We start from the raw sequence: 15,643 nt of genomic DNA on the forward strand, positions 1-15,643 counted from the left end.
TTTAAAAGAGCTAATAAAATAAGTTTGATCAATTTTGTGAGGTCTACTAAGTTTAGAAATTTAGGTTTCTTTTGCAAGTATAATTCTTGTTTTCAGTTTTCTCATGTTGAGTTTGTAATTTGATTTAAAATCAATTATCCTGAAAAAAAAAGAATAACAAATGAAATTTTTGTGTCTTCCTTTTCTCTGTGTCTTTGATTGACAAATTGATGCTAAGTGGGAATGAAATTTTTCCAGACGGCGACGTGCTGTTTTACCCTCAAGCAGTAAGCGAAGAAAGGATTAATTTCTTTAATCAGATTAAAATTCAATTGAAAAGTTTTTAACCATTTTCTCTAAAAAAATCCAAGCTTTTATTCGAAATAAGTTTTACCATTAAACTGATGTGTCAAAAAATACGTTCAAAAGCAATGATAGCCGGTTACTGTGCAAGTAGCACAGAATGTTCCGACCATATTCTAAGAAAAAGTATTTGTTCATCCGTAAATTAGTTTCGTTTTTTTTCAGCGTGGTGTGAATACAAAACTTGAATAGAAAAATATTCGACATTCATAGTAAGAAGAGGCAAAACTTGTAGAAAAAGGACTAACAAAACAAAAAATATCAGAAAAAAGTTTAAAAAAGTTGAATTGAGTAAGTTTTCACGGCCTAGACTAAGCGAAAGAAGCTATTTTAACCGTGCTCGCTCGCTTTATTTGCTCGAAATTAAACTAAAAATCAAAAAATGTAGACCTGTTTTTCTCGATACTGGGACAACTTTTTGGAAATTTTTAAAATCTCTCGACCCGTTTTCATAACTACCTGATTTTGCGCGGAAGACAAAAAGAAAAAGAAAGAATAAGAAAAAAAAACTACAACACTCAAGTACAAAGTTTCTCTCCATTTTTAAAATGAACTGAACAAAAAACTGATTTTGGGAGCGCTGGGAGCTCTTAAGAATTCAACTCCCTCGCCGCTCAAAGGGTCCTATTATGGTATTTCCTAAGAACAACAAATTTTGATCCAAAGACCTTAAACTTATTCGAGAGGCGCCTTGTGGCCGAAATATACCATTATTAGGGACAGGCGCGGCAAAAAAAAACACATTTTTGCTCAAAACCTTCCAAAATGCCAAGTTGGTATAAGGACTCATTTTTAAAAGAAGTTTGCGATATCTTCATCTTCTTAAAACGTTTTATGTGGTCCATTTAGCTTGTTTTAATTCAAAATGAAATGATTTCTCAGCCGGGTCAATTTGGTGCCCACGTTACGCAATGAAAAAGCAGGCATTAATTATCTAGAAGATAACAAATGGTCAACTTCCACTTGAAACGACAATTTGTAGCATTTGAAAAAACTTTATTTTGTCGCAAAGAATTTTTCCATATTAAATGTGTAACCAATTTTAAAATGAATTCATTAGGCAATGCACAGCAACCAAAAGGCCATGCCACAACAGTTTTGGGACTCGATATGGAGTGTTTCGCGGAACTACTATGGAATCTTGATTATATTGCCTTGCGACCAATTTTCGCTTTTTTGTAAATGCGACGAATTGTTGTCACGACCAAATGCCCCTTTGTGACAAATTATCGCCAAACTTATTTTTCATTCAAATCTTTATTACTTTGCAAAAAAAAAGCAAATTACTACCGAGCAAGCCAATAAAGCAGAAGTTTCATGAATGGTAGGTTTGTTGTATACGGGCTAGGCACCATTGGTGTCTGCACTTAAAAAGACGTGGTTGAATGACGACAATTATAAGCTTATAAGTTTTAAACGACGACAATTAGAAAATTTACATTCAATCAAATTGACTAATAACTCGGCGAGAATTGGGAAACTGATCAATTTTGTTGGGTTAACGTTCTTGCGAAGTCTTGCGAAATTCTGTTGGGCATACAACACTGTCGCAAGTCCCGAAAACAAAGTACTGATTAAGAAATAAACACACAAGCAAAATTATCAAAATTGAGTAAATTCAAGTTCATAGACAATCATAAAAGATCTACAGTTTCAGGGGCGGATTTAGGGGGGGGGGGGGCGGACGCCCTCCCTCAGGGATTCGACCCCCTGCCGACCCAAAGGGTCCCCCCTTTGATACTTTTTAAGAAATCCATTTTTGGCCGACCGACCCTAAAAATTTTCTAAAGGCGCCTTAGGCGCCAATATATACTAATTTTGAGGGGGGAGCGCGCGCCGAAAAAACGCAATTTTTCGGTCAAAATTTTCCAAAAAGTGCCTAAAAACGCCTTTTTTGACCTGTTTTTTTGGCCGAAATAGGGACACGACCGTGCTTTGGGAGAGCTCGAAAAATCAATTTGGTCGACCTAAAAAAAAAAAAAGGTCGTCAAAATTTTCGAAAATTTTTTGAAAATCCGCCCCCCCCTCGACAAAAAGTTATCAGTTTGACGAAAAATTTTTTACAATAAAAATGTCACCAAGTTCAGCTCAAATAGTTGAGAGCAAAAATACAAGGAACTCGACTGGAATTATAAGCATAACGGGACTGAGACATATCTTTTAAAAATTACTTTTACAATTTTACAAAACTGTTTTTTAATTTGTCTGTTTTACTATGAGTGTCGAATATGCCTGAGTTTTAGTTTTCCGTTCAGATCCTTTCATCACCCACGCAGAGAAAACGACATTAATTTGAAAAAAAATTTTCGTATTTTTTATAGGAGTATGATCGGAACATTCTGTGCTACTTGCACAGTACCCGGCTATACCTGTGAACTTTTTTCTGCTTTTTGGGACCAATGTAGCAACTGTCAAAAAATTTAGTTTCTGGTGTAATAAATTGATTTGTTTTAATGTTCTCCTTAAAAAATATTTTTCTCAAAAATTTATTTTCCCAAAATACAACACGTTTTTGGAGACATTTCCTTTTATAAAGCAGAGAACAAATTTTTGCGCGTCGTCGCCTTTTTCAGGAGTTTTTTCACTTCCTAAATGGGGTTTAATTTTTTCTAATCGGCTTTCAAATTGGGCTACTGTTCCCCCCTTCATTAAGCAAACAAACAAATCGTGTGCCGTTTAGTACCACATTTCAGCAATTCGTGCTAGCTGTGTCCGTGAGAAAAATTGACAATTGATAATTAAGTAATTTTATTGGAAAATTAGGTTTTTTAATGCTCGCACGATATATTTTAGCTATGTCACAAACGTGTGAGCGGCGAGTTCATATTTTAATGACCATCTCAGTTTGAGTTGTTGATGCAAATTAGACTGCCTAAACAACGTTAAGCACTATTTTTTTTACTAGATAGTGTTGACTTTTCTTTTTTTTTAAATAGCTTTTGGTTTTGCTTTTTAGAAAATATTGGAAATTTTTCTTTTTTGACACTTTAAACAAACATTTTAATCCAGAAAATTTAAGGGACAAATGAAAAGGCCGTCGGATCACTGAGAGCTTCCCCAATAAGTATTTTCTCAGAGTTTGAAACATCTTTCTTCCCAATAATTCGTTAAATTTTTCTAGACGGAAAAGAGTGAAAAGGAAACCTGTTAATTCTGAAATTCCACGCCCATTTTCACTTTCATTTAAAATGGGGGAGTAGCGACAATCAAATGATCTTATTATCCTGGGAAAAAATGGAAAATTGCTTCAGTTGGGTGTTTCATTCTAAGAAAAACAAATTAGTCTAAAGTTTCAATTCATTCTAAACATCATTTATTTGTGTTAATGGAATTAATATTTATTTTCGCCTGATCAACTTTTCGATGAAGTGCACGTTTATCAAAATTAAATTTTTTACATAGGCAACAGACATGCTAATCGACACATGTGCTGTTTAATAGGTCGGTCTCAGCTTCGAATGATTTAATTGATCTCGAATTTTTTTTGTCATCTTGGTAAAATACGCCGCATTTTAAACTGTAAAAATCCTTTGTTGTGTCTAATCGTGTTATACTTGAAACAAAAGCATGCGTATGGCTTCTTTTTTGCTCATTTTATGCGGAATTGTTGTTTTTTTTTCAAAGAGGGATTGTTCACTTGCGACTTATTTTTGCCGTTCCATTTTTCCATTGCAGAGTGGAAACTTCTTTTATTTGATTGGCCGTTATAAGCAGCTGAAGATAGCATGTATTTATGTCTTATTGATTCGTAAATTCCTTCTTTATATTTGCTTTAGGCGTTTTGTTGTTAAATTTTGATCAATGATCAAATCTGGCCTTTATTTGACCAGAAGTAAATTTAAAATTGATTATTTTCTAATCCGCCGTGGATACACAGCTTTTACACTCCTTTCCGCGATTTAATTTTTACCAGGATTTAATCTGAGTTTTGTAAATTAATCCTTTCTCCAAGGCTTTCAAAATCTTCAAGGTTTGGTTTAATATATTGGTTATTCACAGTTTTAAACATTTTGTATTATTGTTCATAGCGTATTTTTATTGACATCCAGACATTTTTATTGTTTTTTTTTGCTTTGAAATTCATAATTCTTATTTACAAAAATTTTATAACCGATTTTTTTTTACCTGGTTCACTTTTCTATCTTTACTTGACAAAGGCTTACTTTTCTATCTTAATCTTTGTTCACCTGAATTCTAATTATTTTGCCCAGTTAATCTCTTCAAAGAGCCTTCGACAATTTTTTAATTACTACTTCCTTGTACTTTTTCCGGTTTCATAAATTTTTTTTTCAATTTTGGTAATTCAGTCACATTCACCAAGTCGCAATTAGTGTATATGTAACCATAAACGGAAAATTGTAAAAATGTAGCGACCTTGTAGCTAGAAAAACAAGATAAATTGATTGATACATTTAGTCTTTCGCTTTCCCATAATTCTACGTGACACAATTCGTCTGCTCTCAGATTTTTTTTATTTTTCTCTGAAATCCTGATTCAATGTCATTGACAACCGCTACCATCAATAGCATCAATAGCATCGGTAGCATTGATAGCATGTCAGTTGACAATTTCACGTTCTGTGAAAATTTGTTGGCTTCGAGAATTGAGAAAGATTTCAAATGGAGTGAAGCGGATGGAAATTGGGAGGAAGTTTTTTACGCGCCCATTCCCGACTTTGTACACTACATGTGCGCGTGTATTCTGGTCTGTCTTTTGGTTCCTGGAATTCTCGGAAACTCGGCAGCCATCGCCATCTTTATTCAGTGAGTAGTACCCTTCAAGATTTTCCTTATTTGAAAAACTAACTTTACGTTGCCATAATGTAATGAAGTTTTGCATGGTCAACAAACGAGCTTTTGTGAACAGATTTCTCCTTCATACCTTACATCGTAAAATTACACATTCATCCATAATAACATGCAAGACATTTGAAAAAATGGAAAAATTGAAATGTGTGCGGGGGGGGGGGGGGCTGGAAAAGTCAAAAAGAGCCAAAAAAAACGAGCAATTTGTGAAGGTTTTTTGCTCCCATCTACAAAAGGTACGCTACTTCTAGTTACTGGCAGAATTGTCTGAATTTTAAGTTGGCTGAATTCTCTTTGGCTGAATTGCCTGGACGCAATAGTAAATATGTCGCTAAGCCGGTGGCGTCACAAGTGTAGGTTTAGAAAAATTGTCTCCTTTTTTCTAGAACAGCCATTTCAAAAAATTCGAGCTCTGCCGAAACCCATGAAAACTTTTTTTTGAAAAAATGGCGTTATGAGCTTTTTTTGGATGTTGACCATAATTTCTTAGTTTTTTTTCCTCTTATAATTAATAAATATGGCCGCCGGCGACGCCTTATGAAAAATTTAAAGGTCGCCATAGCCAACTTTTAAATTTTTCATATTTAAAGTCCTTAAAATTTAAAGTTGATGTGGTAAAACACGTGTCCGGACAAACTCTACTGGGAAAAAGTAACGACTGGAAATACTTGGTGACCAAAAAGGCGGTCGCTGACGTTCCTACTACTCAACATCTCCCCTCCCCCTCACCCCTTCTCTCTACCCATCTTCCCTCTGGAAACAATACTGCCGCAGGGAAAAAATAAAAGATTAGTCCATTGAAAGACTTTTTTTGAGATGCCTTTTCATGAGGACAATTTATTTTTTATTGTTATCTGCTCTTAATGAGAATTGCCCGGAAGAATAATTTAAGGCTGAAGTCAATATTGTTTTTTTTCTAAAATGCAATTATCCTAAGCCGCATTAAAAACTCTAATTGTTACAAATTTGTGTGTTTTAAAGGTCTCTAAGGCAAAATCCTTTTTAAGGCATTATGACCAAATACTCAAGAAACTGCTAGATTTCTAAAGCTCGAGTCGAACTTTTGCATAAAACTTTTCATGAATAGGAGCTACATGAACCCAATCTTTAAAACGATTGGTTCCCAAGTTATCACGAAAAAAATTGACCAAATCGCGCCTAATTAGGAGCTCAAAAATTAGAAAATTAGGCTCATTTATCCCCTTCCATGGCAAATTAAAGACTAAAGTTTGGGCTTATTCAGTCCCTTTTGTACAAAAACAATTCTTCCTTGGGGGACTCGAACTGACTCCTTGAGTGCTCATTGAGGGCTCTGTACCACCTCTGTTCTACCAATAATTAAAATTGCTGTTTGTTTCTATTTGTCTATTGAAACTAAAATTAGAAAACTGAATTAGTCCAATTTGCTTTTATTTTCTAGTCAAATCTGAATTAAAAAAATATAATTTCAGATCTCTTATCTTGAAATACAAAAAAGACATTGCAGGCAAGTGCAATGAATGTGACATAGCTTTGGATAAGAACACCCAACATTTCCCCAACGACTCTCCAAAATCACATTTTAAGAGCTTAAGCTAAAATTAAGATTTAGTTACAAAGCCCGAACAGAAGACATCTTAATACCTTATTGTTCTGATTTTCGAACAAAGTGACGGAATATTTGAGCTAGGAGGGTTTTTTTCACCAGACAAGTTTCGACTTTTTAACCAGCCAAGTTTTTATATCATTAAAAAGTATGGTTGTGAGCTGAAATCTAAAAACATAATTTACCTGTGATCATTTTTCGTCAAGTTATAAAAGTTTAAAAATTGTCATTTTCGCCAATTTGGGACAATTAGCGCTCGATGATTTAATTCGCGCTATTAACACGTTAGCGGAGATTTAATCCATCTTAGAAAATGCAAATAGCTTGCTTCAACCAACTTGGACTAATTTCTAAGATGAACTAAACCTCCGCTTACGCGTTAATAGCGCGAAACATTTCATCGAGCGCCTAGTGTCTCAAACTGGCCGAAATGGTAATCCTTAAACCTTTATACTTTTTTGAAAAAAGATCACAGGTGAATTATGGTTTCAAAATTCAGCTCAAGGCAACAAAAATTTTTAGAAGATAAATAAAAACTTTGTCAAAAATGGTTAGTTAAAAGTGAAAACTTGTCTGAAAATATACACCCCGAGCACAAATATTCCGTCACTTTGTGCGAAATGCAGAATAAAAAGGTATTGCAATGATTTTTTTAATACTGGGAGCAAAATATATCACTTTTTTTCCCGGCTTTCGGAGAAAATGAAGAATAAATATGCTCGTGTTGATTTTTTTTTATTCAGATCAACTCTCCATTTGATTTCACTCGGGTATCAATCCATGGATATTTGAAATCCTAGACGGGTTGCGCTCACCACTAGACTGTCCTGACTAATAGAATGCTGTGAAAAGCTCACCGATAGACTAACGGGGCTATAAAAGCGCTGTGATACGCTGTTTCTGAAACGCGCATTATTCACGGGTGGCGATTTATCCCGCACTACAAAATGGTTCAAAAATCAATTGGGTCGGACAATTGGTCTTATTAATTCCATACATGAATCTCCGGCTCTTCTCAAGCTTCCTTACCCCTCGTAAAATAACAAAAAAACACTCGAAAACTGTTTACACGGCAATTTCAAAGTGTGAAACGTTCTGAAGTTTGTTCACCTGTTCGCAGTTTATAACATGAAAAGTCGTTTTAAAAAGACTTTCTTGAGTTTAATTTCAGAAAAAAAAATCAAAAAGGAGGGGAACTGGAAAAGAGCCGATTCGTCATATTCATCTTAAAATTCATAGTTTGTCAATACTTCATTAACCAAAAACTTTTCTAGACCAGTTTATGGATAGTCGGATAATTTTTATTTTTATATACTTTCATTTTTTTTGAAAATTTGATCAATTTTCATAGAGCGTAAAATGCCCTATAAACCTTAAAACACATTCGGAGCAATCCGGGCTTCGCCCTGGTACAAGCAGTCTTGTTATCATATAAAATAAATCGGCAGGTCGGGATGAAATATATGAGCAGTAGCAACAATAGCACAAACCACAATGTTTGAGGAAAAAACTCGCAAAGCAAACAAGACTGTTTGTATCAGGTCAAAGCCTTGTAAGTTCCACCTGCCTTTTAAGTTCTGTGGAGCAGTGTTCGTTTTATAAAAACTGATGAATTTTTCAAAAAAAATTCATCCTCCCTCAAGCCATATAAGTGATAGATTTCGCTCCTATTAAAATACCAGTTATGGCACATTGCAACCAATTTGGAACAATTTCTTAGACAATTGCTAAGACGAAAGCCGAAATATTTAATGTGATTTTTTTGATAACTTTATAGTTGATTGATAGTCGGTGGCGTAAGCTGGAGTTTTCTAGGATGGGTTCTGTTTTTCAAAATATAGCAAACTTTCTTTTTAAATTGACCAAAATGACTTTCCCAGCTACCTTAAAAACCTATTGAAATCCCATTTTTCGGAAAACACTCTCTCAGTTATTGAAAACAAACCTGGCAGTTATGATATTTTTGACAAAAAAACGTTTTGACTAAAAAATGGCGTTGTCTAAAATTTGGCGTTTTTTGGGGGCGCTAACATTTTTGACTAGAAAAGCGCGTTTTGGAGCTCGCATGGCCGATCAGAGTTGGCTGATTATACGCGCGCGCCCGTTTTGGCCAGCCGCAATTTGAGTCTGCCAGAATTGAGTGCGCGCAGAAAGTTAGCCAGAAATGAGTTTTAAATGCGCATGGTCAGCCCATAAGTGCAAAATTTTCAGATCATTTGGCCAGAATTGTTTGATAAAAACTTGTTTGAAATTCCAAAAATGCTTGTTTGGTTACAAAATTGCCTCTGCGAGAACCACCTTGATTTTCGGGCGATTTCAAAATTTATATAAAAAACGGCAAAATTCGAGTTGTCGGATCCCAGTTTTTCACATTTTTTAAAATATCAGAAGCCCCCTGAGTTTAAATCTGGAAAAATTTTCGGTGAAAACAATGTTTTAAGCTGATAATGGACCCAAATAAGAATTCAGTCCTTTCAAGCTGTAATAAACTTCATTTGATTTATAGCTGTTATCTTGAATTGTGAAAATATGCTTGAACGTGAATAAATTACACCAGTTGCCTGAATTTGTACAACTAAAGTACGCATTGATATAGAAATTATCAACTGGTTTTTTTATTATTCGATGAATTAATATATTGTAAATTTCTGATAAAAAAATTAGTATTGAAACAAATACACAAAAGCGCTGTTACATGAACGCACGCACGCACGTCCGTTATAAACACACGTTATCACTAGAATCCACCTGAGAGTCTGCAACGGGTGTAAAGCAAAAGCCATCACAAGTTTCTGCCTGGGGGTGCCTGCGTGCGTTCATGAAATCACGTTTTTGTGTATTCGTTTTAATTATAATTATGTACCTAATCATAAATTAACACGATTTAATTTATCGAATAGAATGAAACAAGTCCATTACTTCAGTTCTGGTCCCGCGTCAAAACAACCTCCGCCATTTCCATTGGTCGAAAACCAATGTGGTGCCAAATTATCTGGTCGAGTTTATGCGTGAGCGAATTGAACTGGATAGCATTGAGGCATTCTTAAAAGTTTCTACACTTCTGAAATAATTTGAAAATTTGTCCGGTTTTGAACCTACGCTAAAACGCATTAGAAAAAGGTATGGATTGTTGCCCAAAGCCACGAACCGGTAAATTCAGGGGGCGGATTTTCAAAAATTTTCAAAATTTGTCGACTTTTTTTGGTCGACAAAGTTGATTTTCCGAGCTCTCCCAAAGCACTATAAAGACCCCGTTTTGGCCAAAATTTCTGCGCCACAGGCAAAATTTTGAAAAAAAAGCAGGCCAAAAAGTCGTTTATAGGCACTTTTTGGAAAGTTTTAACCAAAAAGTTACTGGATTTCTCAAAATAGTACTAAGGGGTGACCCTTTGGGTCGGCAGGGGGTCGAATCCCTAAAAGAAAAGCGTCCGCCCCATTCCCCTCCCCCTCCCCTAAATCAAATCCGCCCCTGGGTAAATTAAAAAAAACTGATACAAAACAGTAAGAAAATTCTACTCAAGACTAAAACTTTTAACTGGTTTTCTCAATACTCGGATATTTTTTGTAAATGTCATTCGAATCACGTGTGGAAGAGCAATTATATGACATATAATTGAACACTTTCCGATCGTTATTTGTAGTATCTGCTTTTGCGTGGAAAACAACTAGAAAAATTAAAAACAAAAAACTAAAACACACCCAATTACATAGCTCCTCGTCAATTTTAATGGTCAGAGCAATTACCTGATTTCGGAGACCCTGAATTATTATTCAGATTTAAATAATTAAGTATTAAGACTTAATTTTTCACTTGAAAAATTAAAAATGGCTTCGAAATATCTGAACATGAACACAAATTTTATCCAAAAACCTGTGTATGCAATGACACTGAAAATACGAGTTGCCTCAATACAAGGTAAATGTTTGTGAATAATTTTTTCTCCGATGCGCTGATGGCAAAACTGATGTTCTTGTAGAATGAAAAATTGCCCATTAACAGACCAAGTTAAAATCTTCTGCTCTGATTAATAAGCTTGGTTCTGATTGGCTGAAAGTTCCCACTTAGAACCATGTTAACACCCCCTCTCTCAGCCGCCTTGGGGGGATATTAACTTGGTCCTGCATATTTTCTCAATGAATTAGAATAAAAACAAGTTCATATTCTTCCACTTAATAACAATCTTTGGCTCTTTTCCAGTTCCCCCCCCCTTTCATTTTTTTCTGAAATTCATTACATGAAAGTCCTTTTAAAATAATTTTTAATGTTAAAAACTGCATTAAAACGTGTTAGCGTGAACAACTGAACAAATTTTCGTAACATTTCTAACATGCAAATTGCCATGTGAACAATTTTTGAACATCTCTGTTTTGTAATTTAACAAGGGGGGGGACTGGAAAAGAGCCCAATCTTTGACAGTACAAACTTTTGTAGTCTGATATTATAAAAATAACAGATAATCACAAGATATTATCGAAAATTTTAGTCCTTTATTTTCTATATTTTTCTAAATGAATTATCCTTTCCGTCAACGTCACTAGTCTTATAATTGTAAGTGGAAGTCAGTTTGGAGATATCGCAATCAGCTTGTAAAATTCATTTCTGAGCTTGCGTAACTGCTTTTGTAAACATTCAACAATTTTCGTGTTGGTGGTGTAGCTTTTCGGCCCCGCCTCGTCGCAGCTAGATTTTCATTGGCTGCTATGGTTGCTAACGCATCCCTTATTCAGTCACGGAAAACCACATCGTTTTCTGCAAACTTCTTTTGAAATGCGACCTATTTTTGATTTAATTAACCAGGAAATGCAGAAATTTTGGCCTGATAATACAGCACTTGAATTATTTTCAAATTTTTTAATCTTAGAAATAATTTTCTAAAATTAACAAACGGAAACGCATCAAAAAGTTTATTTAAGTGTGTATGACAATTCATTTCCTTTTAAAAATCAAAGTACTGAAAACTCGAGCCATTTTGGCCACAATTTTTTCTTTTCAATTGTCTTTTTCAATAAGATTTATGTCCGCTAGACATAGACAGACAGCTAGTTTATTTCATTAACAACGCAGAATTTTTAATAAACCTCAAGAACATCAAAAATGGTGGCCCCAAGTTGGTAAGAAGTTGACTGAAAAGTTGATTAAAAGAAACCGATCCCACGCTGCATTTTTTTATACAAAGTTTTCACTCCCAGATTTTGGACGAAGTGTTGAAAATCATAACAAGGAAATAGTGGGGTTCAAATTTGGTTTTCAGGACCCGTCTATTGATTATTTATCCCTTTTAAGCTAGCTAACCTTGAACTTTTCCAGGTTAAGTAACTTGAATTTTCCAACAAGTGTCTTTTTTTCGGAGGCCTGGTTCTTCGAAGACATGCTTTGTTTTTCAGCTTTATCTTAAAGCGCCTTAAAGTTAAATTACTTATATCCAATTGCTTATAAAATAAACTAGCTGTAATTTATAACTTATCAAACTTCAAACGACTTGTTGTGTGCAATATTTTTTTTCTAAATGCCTTTCTAGCAAAGTCCTCTGAAACAATTAAACCGAACTGAAACATCTTTGAAAATAAAACGCAAATTAAATTCCGCAAATCGACTGTCAAAGAACTCGGTACATTATAGCTCTAATTACCGTTTCTTTATTTTTCAAAACGAAAAAAGACTTGCTTTTGATTTTAGTTGTTGTTTGCTGATAATTTTTGTTTTGAAGCGCTAAATTTTGCTCCAAGCATACAGCCTTTTCTAATTTTTCCGATGGCTATCAAAAATTTTACATCCTGTGAAAATTTTAAATCAGAGATCAACTCCCGAAAGTCAAATGCAGATGATTGGGAAGAAATCTTTTACGCACCGATTCCATTTTACGTACACTACACATGCGCTGTCGTACTCGTTTTGCTGTTTATTCCAGGAACCCTCGGCAATTCTGCTGCCATTGTTGTGTTTCTAAAGTGAGTAATTCTTTTTTTCCTAATCCGTCTTTTGGTAGTAACCTCTGTAAATGTTCGGCAAACAAGTACAAATTAACTATTCACAGTGAGTTGAATTTATAAATTAGTTCACCCGCGCCTAGTAAAAATTCTAATTCAGATCTGAATTAATCTTTTTCAGATCTATATTTCAGATTTGAAATAGGTTGTGAAATGTTTAAATATCGCTTGGATACTTCAGAAAAGGGTTATTTCAGATCTAATTTAAGATCTGCATTTTTTTCTTGGTTATTTCAAATCTGAAAAAGTCTATTTCAGATCTGAAATTTAGTTTTTCTTGGTTATTTCAGATCTGAAAAATCAATGATTTTGACACAATTTTCGCTATTTTTGATACTTTTGTATTTGATAGCTTCTGCTAGCTACTAGCTGGTACTCAACAAAGTCTCCATTGGGAGACTGCCAAAATATGTTTCCAGAAGCATGAGATAAACATTGAAAACGCAAAAGTAGCGCATGAAAACCAAAAAAATTGATAGGTCTTCTAATAGTTTTTGAAAACTTTATATCACAGTTGAACAAGAAACTTAGTTAAAAAAACTGTTTGTGAAGTTATTCGGAAATTTTGTTTCTTTTGCTAGTTAATCTAAACATAATTGTAAATTGCAGAAACATCAAAAACTGAAGTGTTTGCTCGAAATGCATAAGTTATAATTTAACAAAGGGTTTCTCAGATCTAATTTTAAAATCTTAGAAAATTTCAAATTCTTATCCAGATATAAAATAGTGAATTTCAGATCTAAGAATCAACTAATGTAAGTAGTAAAGAATTTCAGAGCTTTCACAGAAAATCCCCTGGGTACAGGTTAGGAATCTCGCACGTTCCTACGGAAATTGTTTATTATAAATTTAAGTTTTAAGGAAAGTCGGTTGTAAAGGATACAAAATCTAGATTTGCAAGGATACTTTAAAGAAAATTATAGAAAAGAAAAGTATTCAATATAACTCCTTTTATATCAGGGCCAAGCCCGTTCCAATTGCAATTAAATGGCTAAATAAAATTTTTAAGAAATTTTTGGGGTGGTATTTCTATCAAAAATTTTGATCAAAATTGCTCAATCAAAAAGTAGAAAATTGATTGAATGAAAAAACCGACCCAGGCAAAAATAGTCCGTTTTCTTCGAAAGTCAGAACAAGAAGGATCTTTCCATATCGCGTTTAAAACGTGCTAACCTGTCCCTTACGCGTGTTGTAAGGACGCAATATATCGGCCGTTAGTTATCCCAAACTGGCTAGAACTTTGAAAAAATAATAACAGCTGAAGCTTTTTATTTACATTTGAACTTCAAATTTAAAGTCTTCCAGATGGGTTGAAAAGATCTGTCGAAAGCGTTTAACCTAAATTAACGCGCTTAACGCGAAAATTAACCGAATAAAACAGACCACCCCAAGAATAAATATATATTTTTTTTCGGAAGTCGAGACAAAAAGCTTTTTATTCATGCCCTAATGCAATGTTTTCATTGTTTACAAGAAGAGTTTTTTTAACTTGAATTGACTATGGCCAGCACTTTTTTTCTTTTTGAGGATTGATAAGTTACTAAAAACGTTTATTGAAATGAAGCATACCCATTCTGGTAAAAAAGGCTATAATAATATTTTTTTAAATATGAAGTTCAGATTAAATTGTACCGGCTTGCCATTTTGCAATGATATTTTTCGTAAACGTTTAATAAAAGAAAAGTACATTTTGGGCAATATTCTGTTCTTAGAAACAAAAATGACTTTTCTGAGAAATTGACGAGTTCTGTTGTCGTTTCTATCTTTTAATAAATCAATATACCTGAAAGAATTGGGTTTCAAGTGTACGTAATAAGCAGGCCCCGGATTTTAGTTCAACAACTATTTTTTGTAGTCAACAATTTTTTCTAAGAATATGGAGGAAATACATTTATCAGAGAGTTGCGCTTTATTTTGACTATTTCTGTTAAAATTTTCTAGAAAATCGACAGTATTTCAAAAAGTATACGCCAAAAGAATATGGAGGAAATAAACTTATCAGAGAGATGCGCTTTATTTTGACTATTTCTGTTAAAATTTTCTAGAAAATCGACAGTATTTCAAAAAGTATACGCCAAATCTGACATTTTCACCATAGCTAATGATCACACGGTAGGAGTTGGTTAGATCAGGGGCGGATCTAGCATTTTCTCGAGGGGGGGCGGATTTTCAAAAAATTTCCAAAATTTTGACGACCTTTTTTTTTTTTAGGTCGACCAAATTGATTTTTCGAGCTCTCCCAAAGCACTGTTTTGCCCCTCTTTTGGCAAAATTTTCTGCGCCGCAGGCAAATTTTTTAAAAAACAGTCAAAAAAGCCGTTTTTGGGCACTTTTTGAAAAATTTTGACAAAAAAATCGCGTTTTTTTTTGGCGCGCGCTCCCCCTCAAAATTAGTATATATTGGCGCCGAAAGCGCCTTTAGAAAAATTTTAGGGTCGGTCGGCCAAAAATGGATTTCTGAAAAAGTATCAAAGAGGGGACCCTTTGGGTCGGCAGGGGGTCGAATCCCTGAGGGAAGGGCGTCCGCCCCCCCCCCCGCCTCCCCCCCCTAAATCCACCCCTGGGTTAGATGCTGTAAACAACAAAAATGAAATTTAAGGTTTCCTTTTAGTCTCGCTATATTTTTTGCAGAAAATTTTTTGAAAATGTTTCTTTTGCTGCTACTGAAAGTTCTAGATAACTCATCTTCAACTAATTCGATGGTTTGCAAAGAACTTTTTAGTTAATGAATTTTTGTTACTTAACTAAAATCCGGGGCTTGGTAATAAGCTTTAATATTTAAAGTTTAAAATCAGTTCATTTGAATTACTCTCACAGAGGTGTCAATGCAGATAGTAAAATAAAAAAAAAAAACTTTAATGATTTTATCAAAAACTTCTTAGTATTTCCTGGTATATATCCCAGAAACTTCAATACTAAAAGG

At 34.3% G+C, this 15,643-nt stretch overlaps 1 protein-coding gene across 1 annotated transcript in view; it reads left to right on the forward strand.

Annotated features, from left to right (window-relative positions):
• Positions 1-4,034: 4,034 nt before the first annotated feature.
• The window catches only part of LOC134857298 (rhodopsin-like), a 73,034-nt gene continuing 61,425 nt past the window's right edge, over positions 4,035-15,643 (forward strand). Inside the window, exon 1 of the mRNA XM_063873685.1 lies at positions 4,035-5,105. Within this exon, the coding sequence (XP_063729755.1) occupies positions 4,840-5,105 (266 nt within the window). The 5' untranslated portion in view covers positions 4,035-4,839. The remainder of the gene's footprint in view (positions 5,106-15,643) is intronic.

Source organism: Symsagittifera roscoffensis, chromosome 1 (genome assembly GCF_963678635.1).
Source record: "Symsagittifera roscoffensis chromosome 1, txSymRosc1.1, whole genome shotgun sequence".
In the NCBI taxonomy this organism is placed as follows: domain Eukaryota; kingdom Metazoa; phylum Xenacoelomorpha; order Acoela; family Convolutidae; genus Symsagittifera; species Symsagittifera roscoffensis.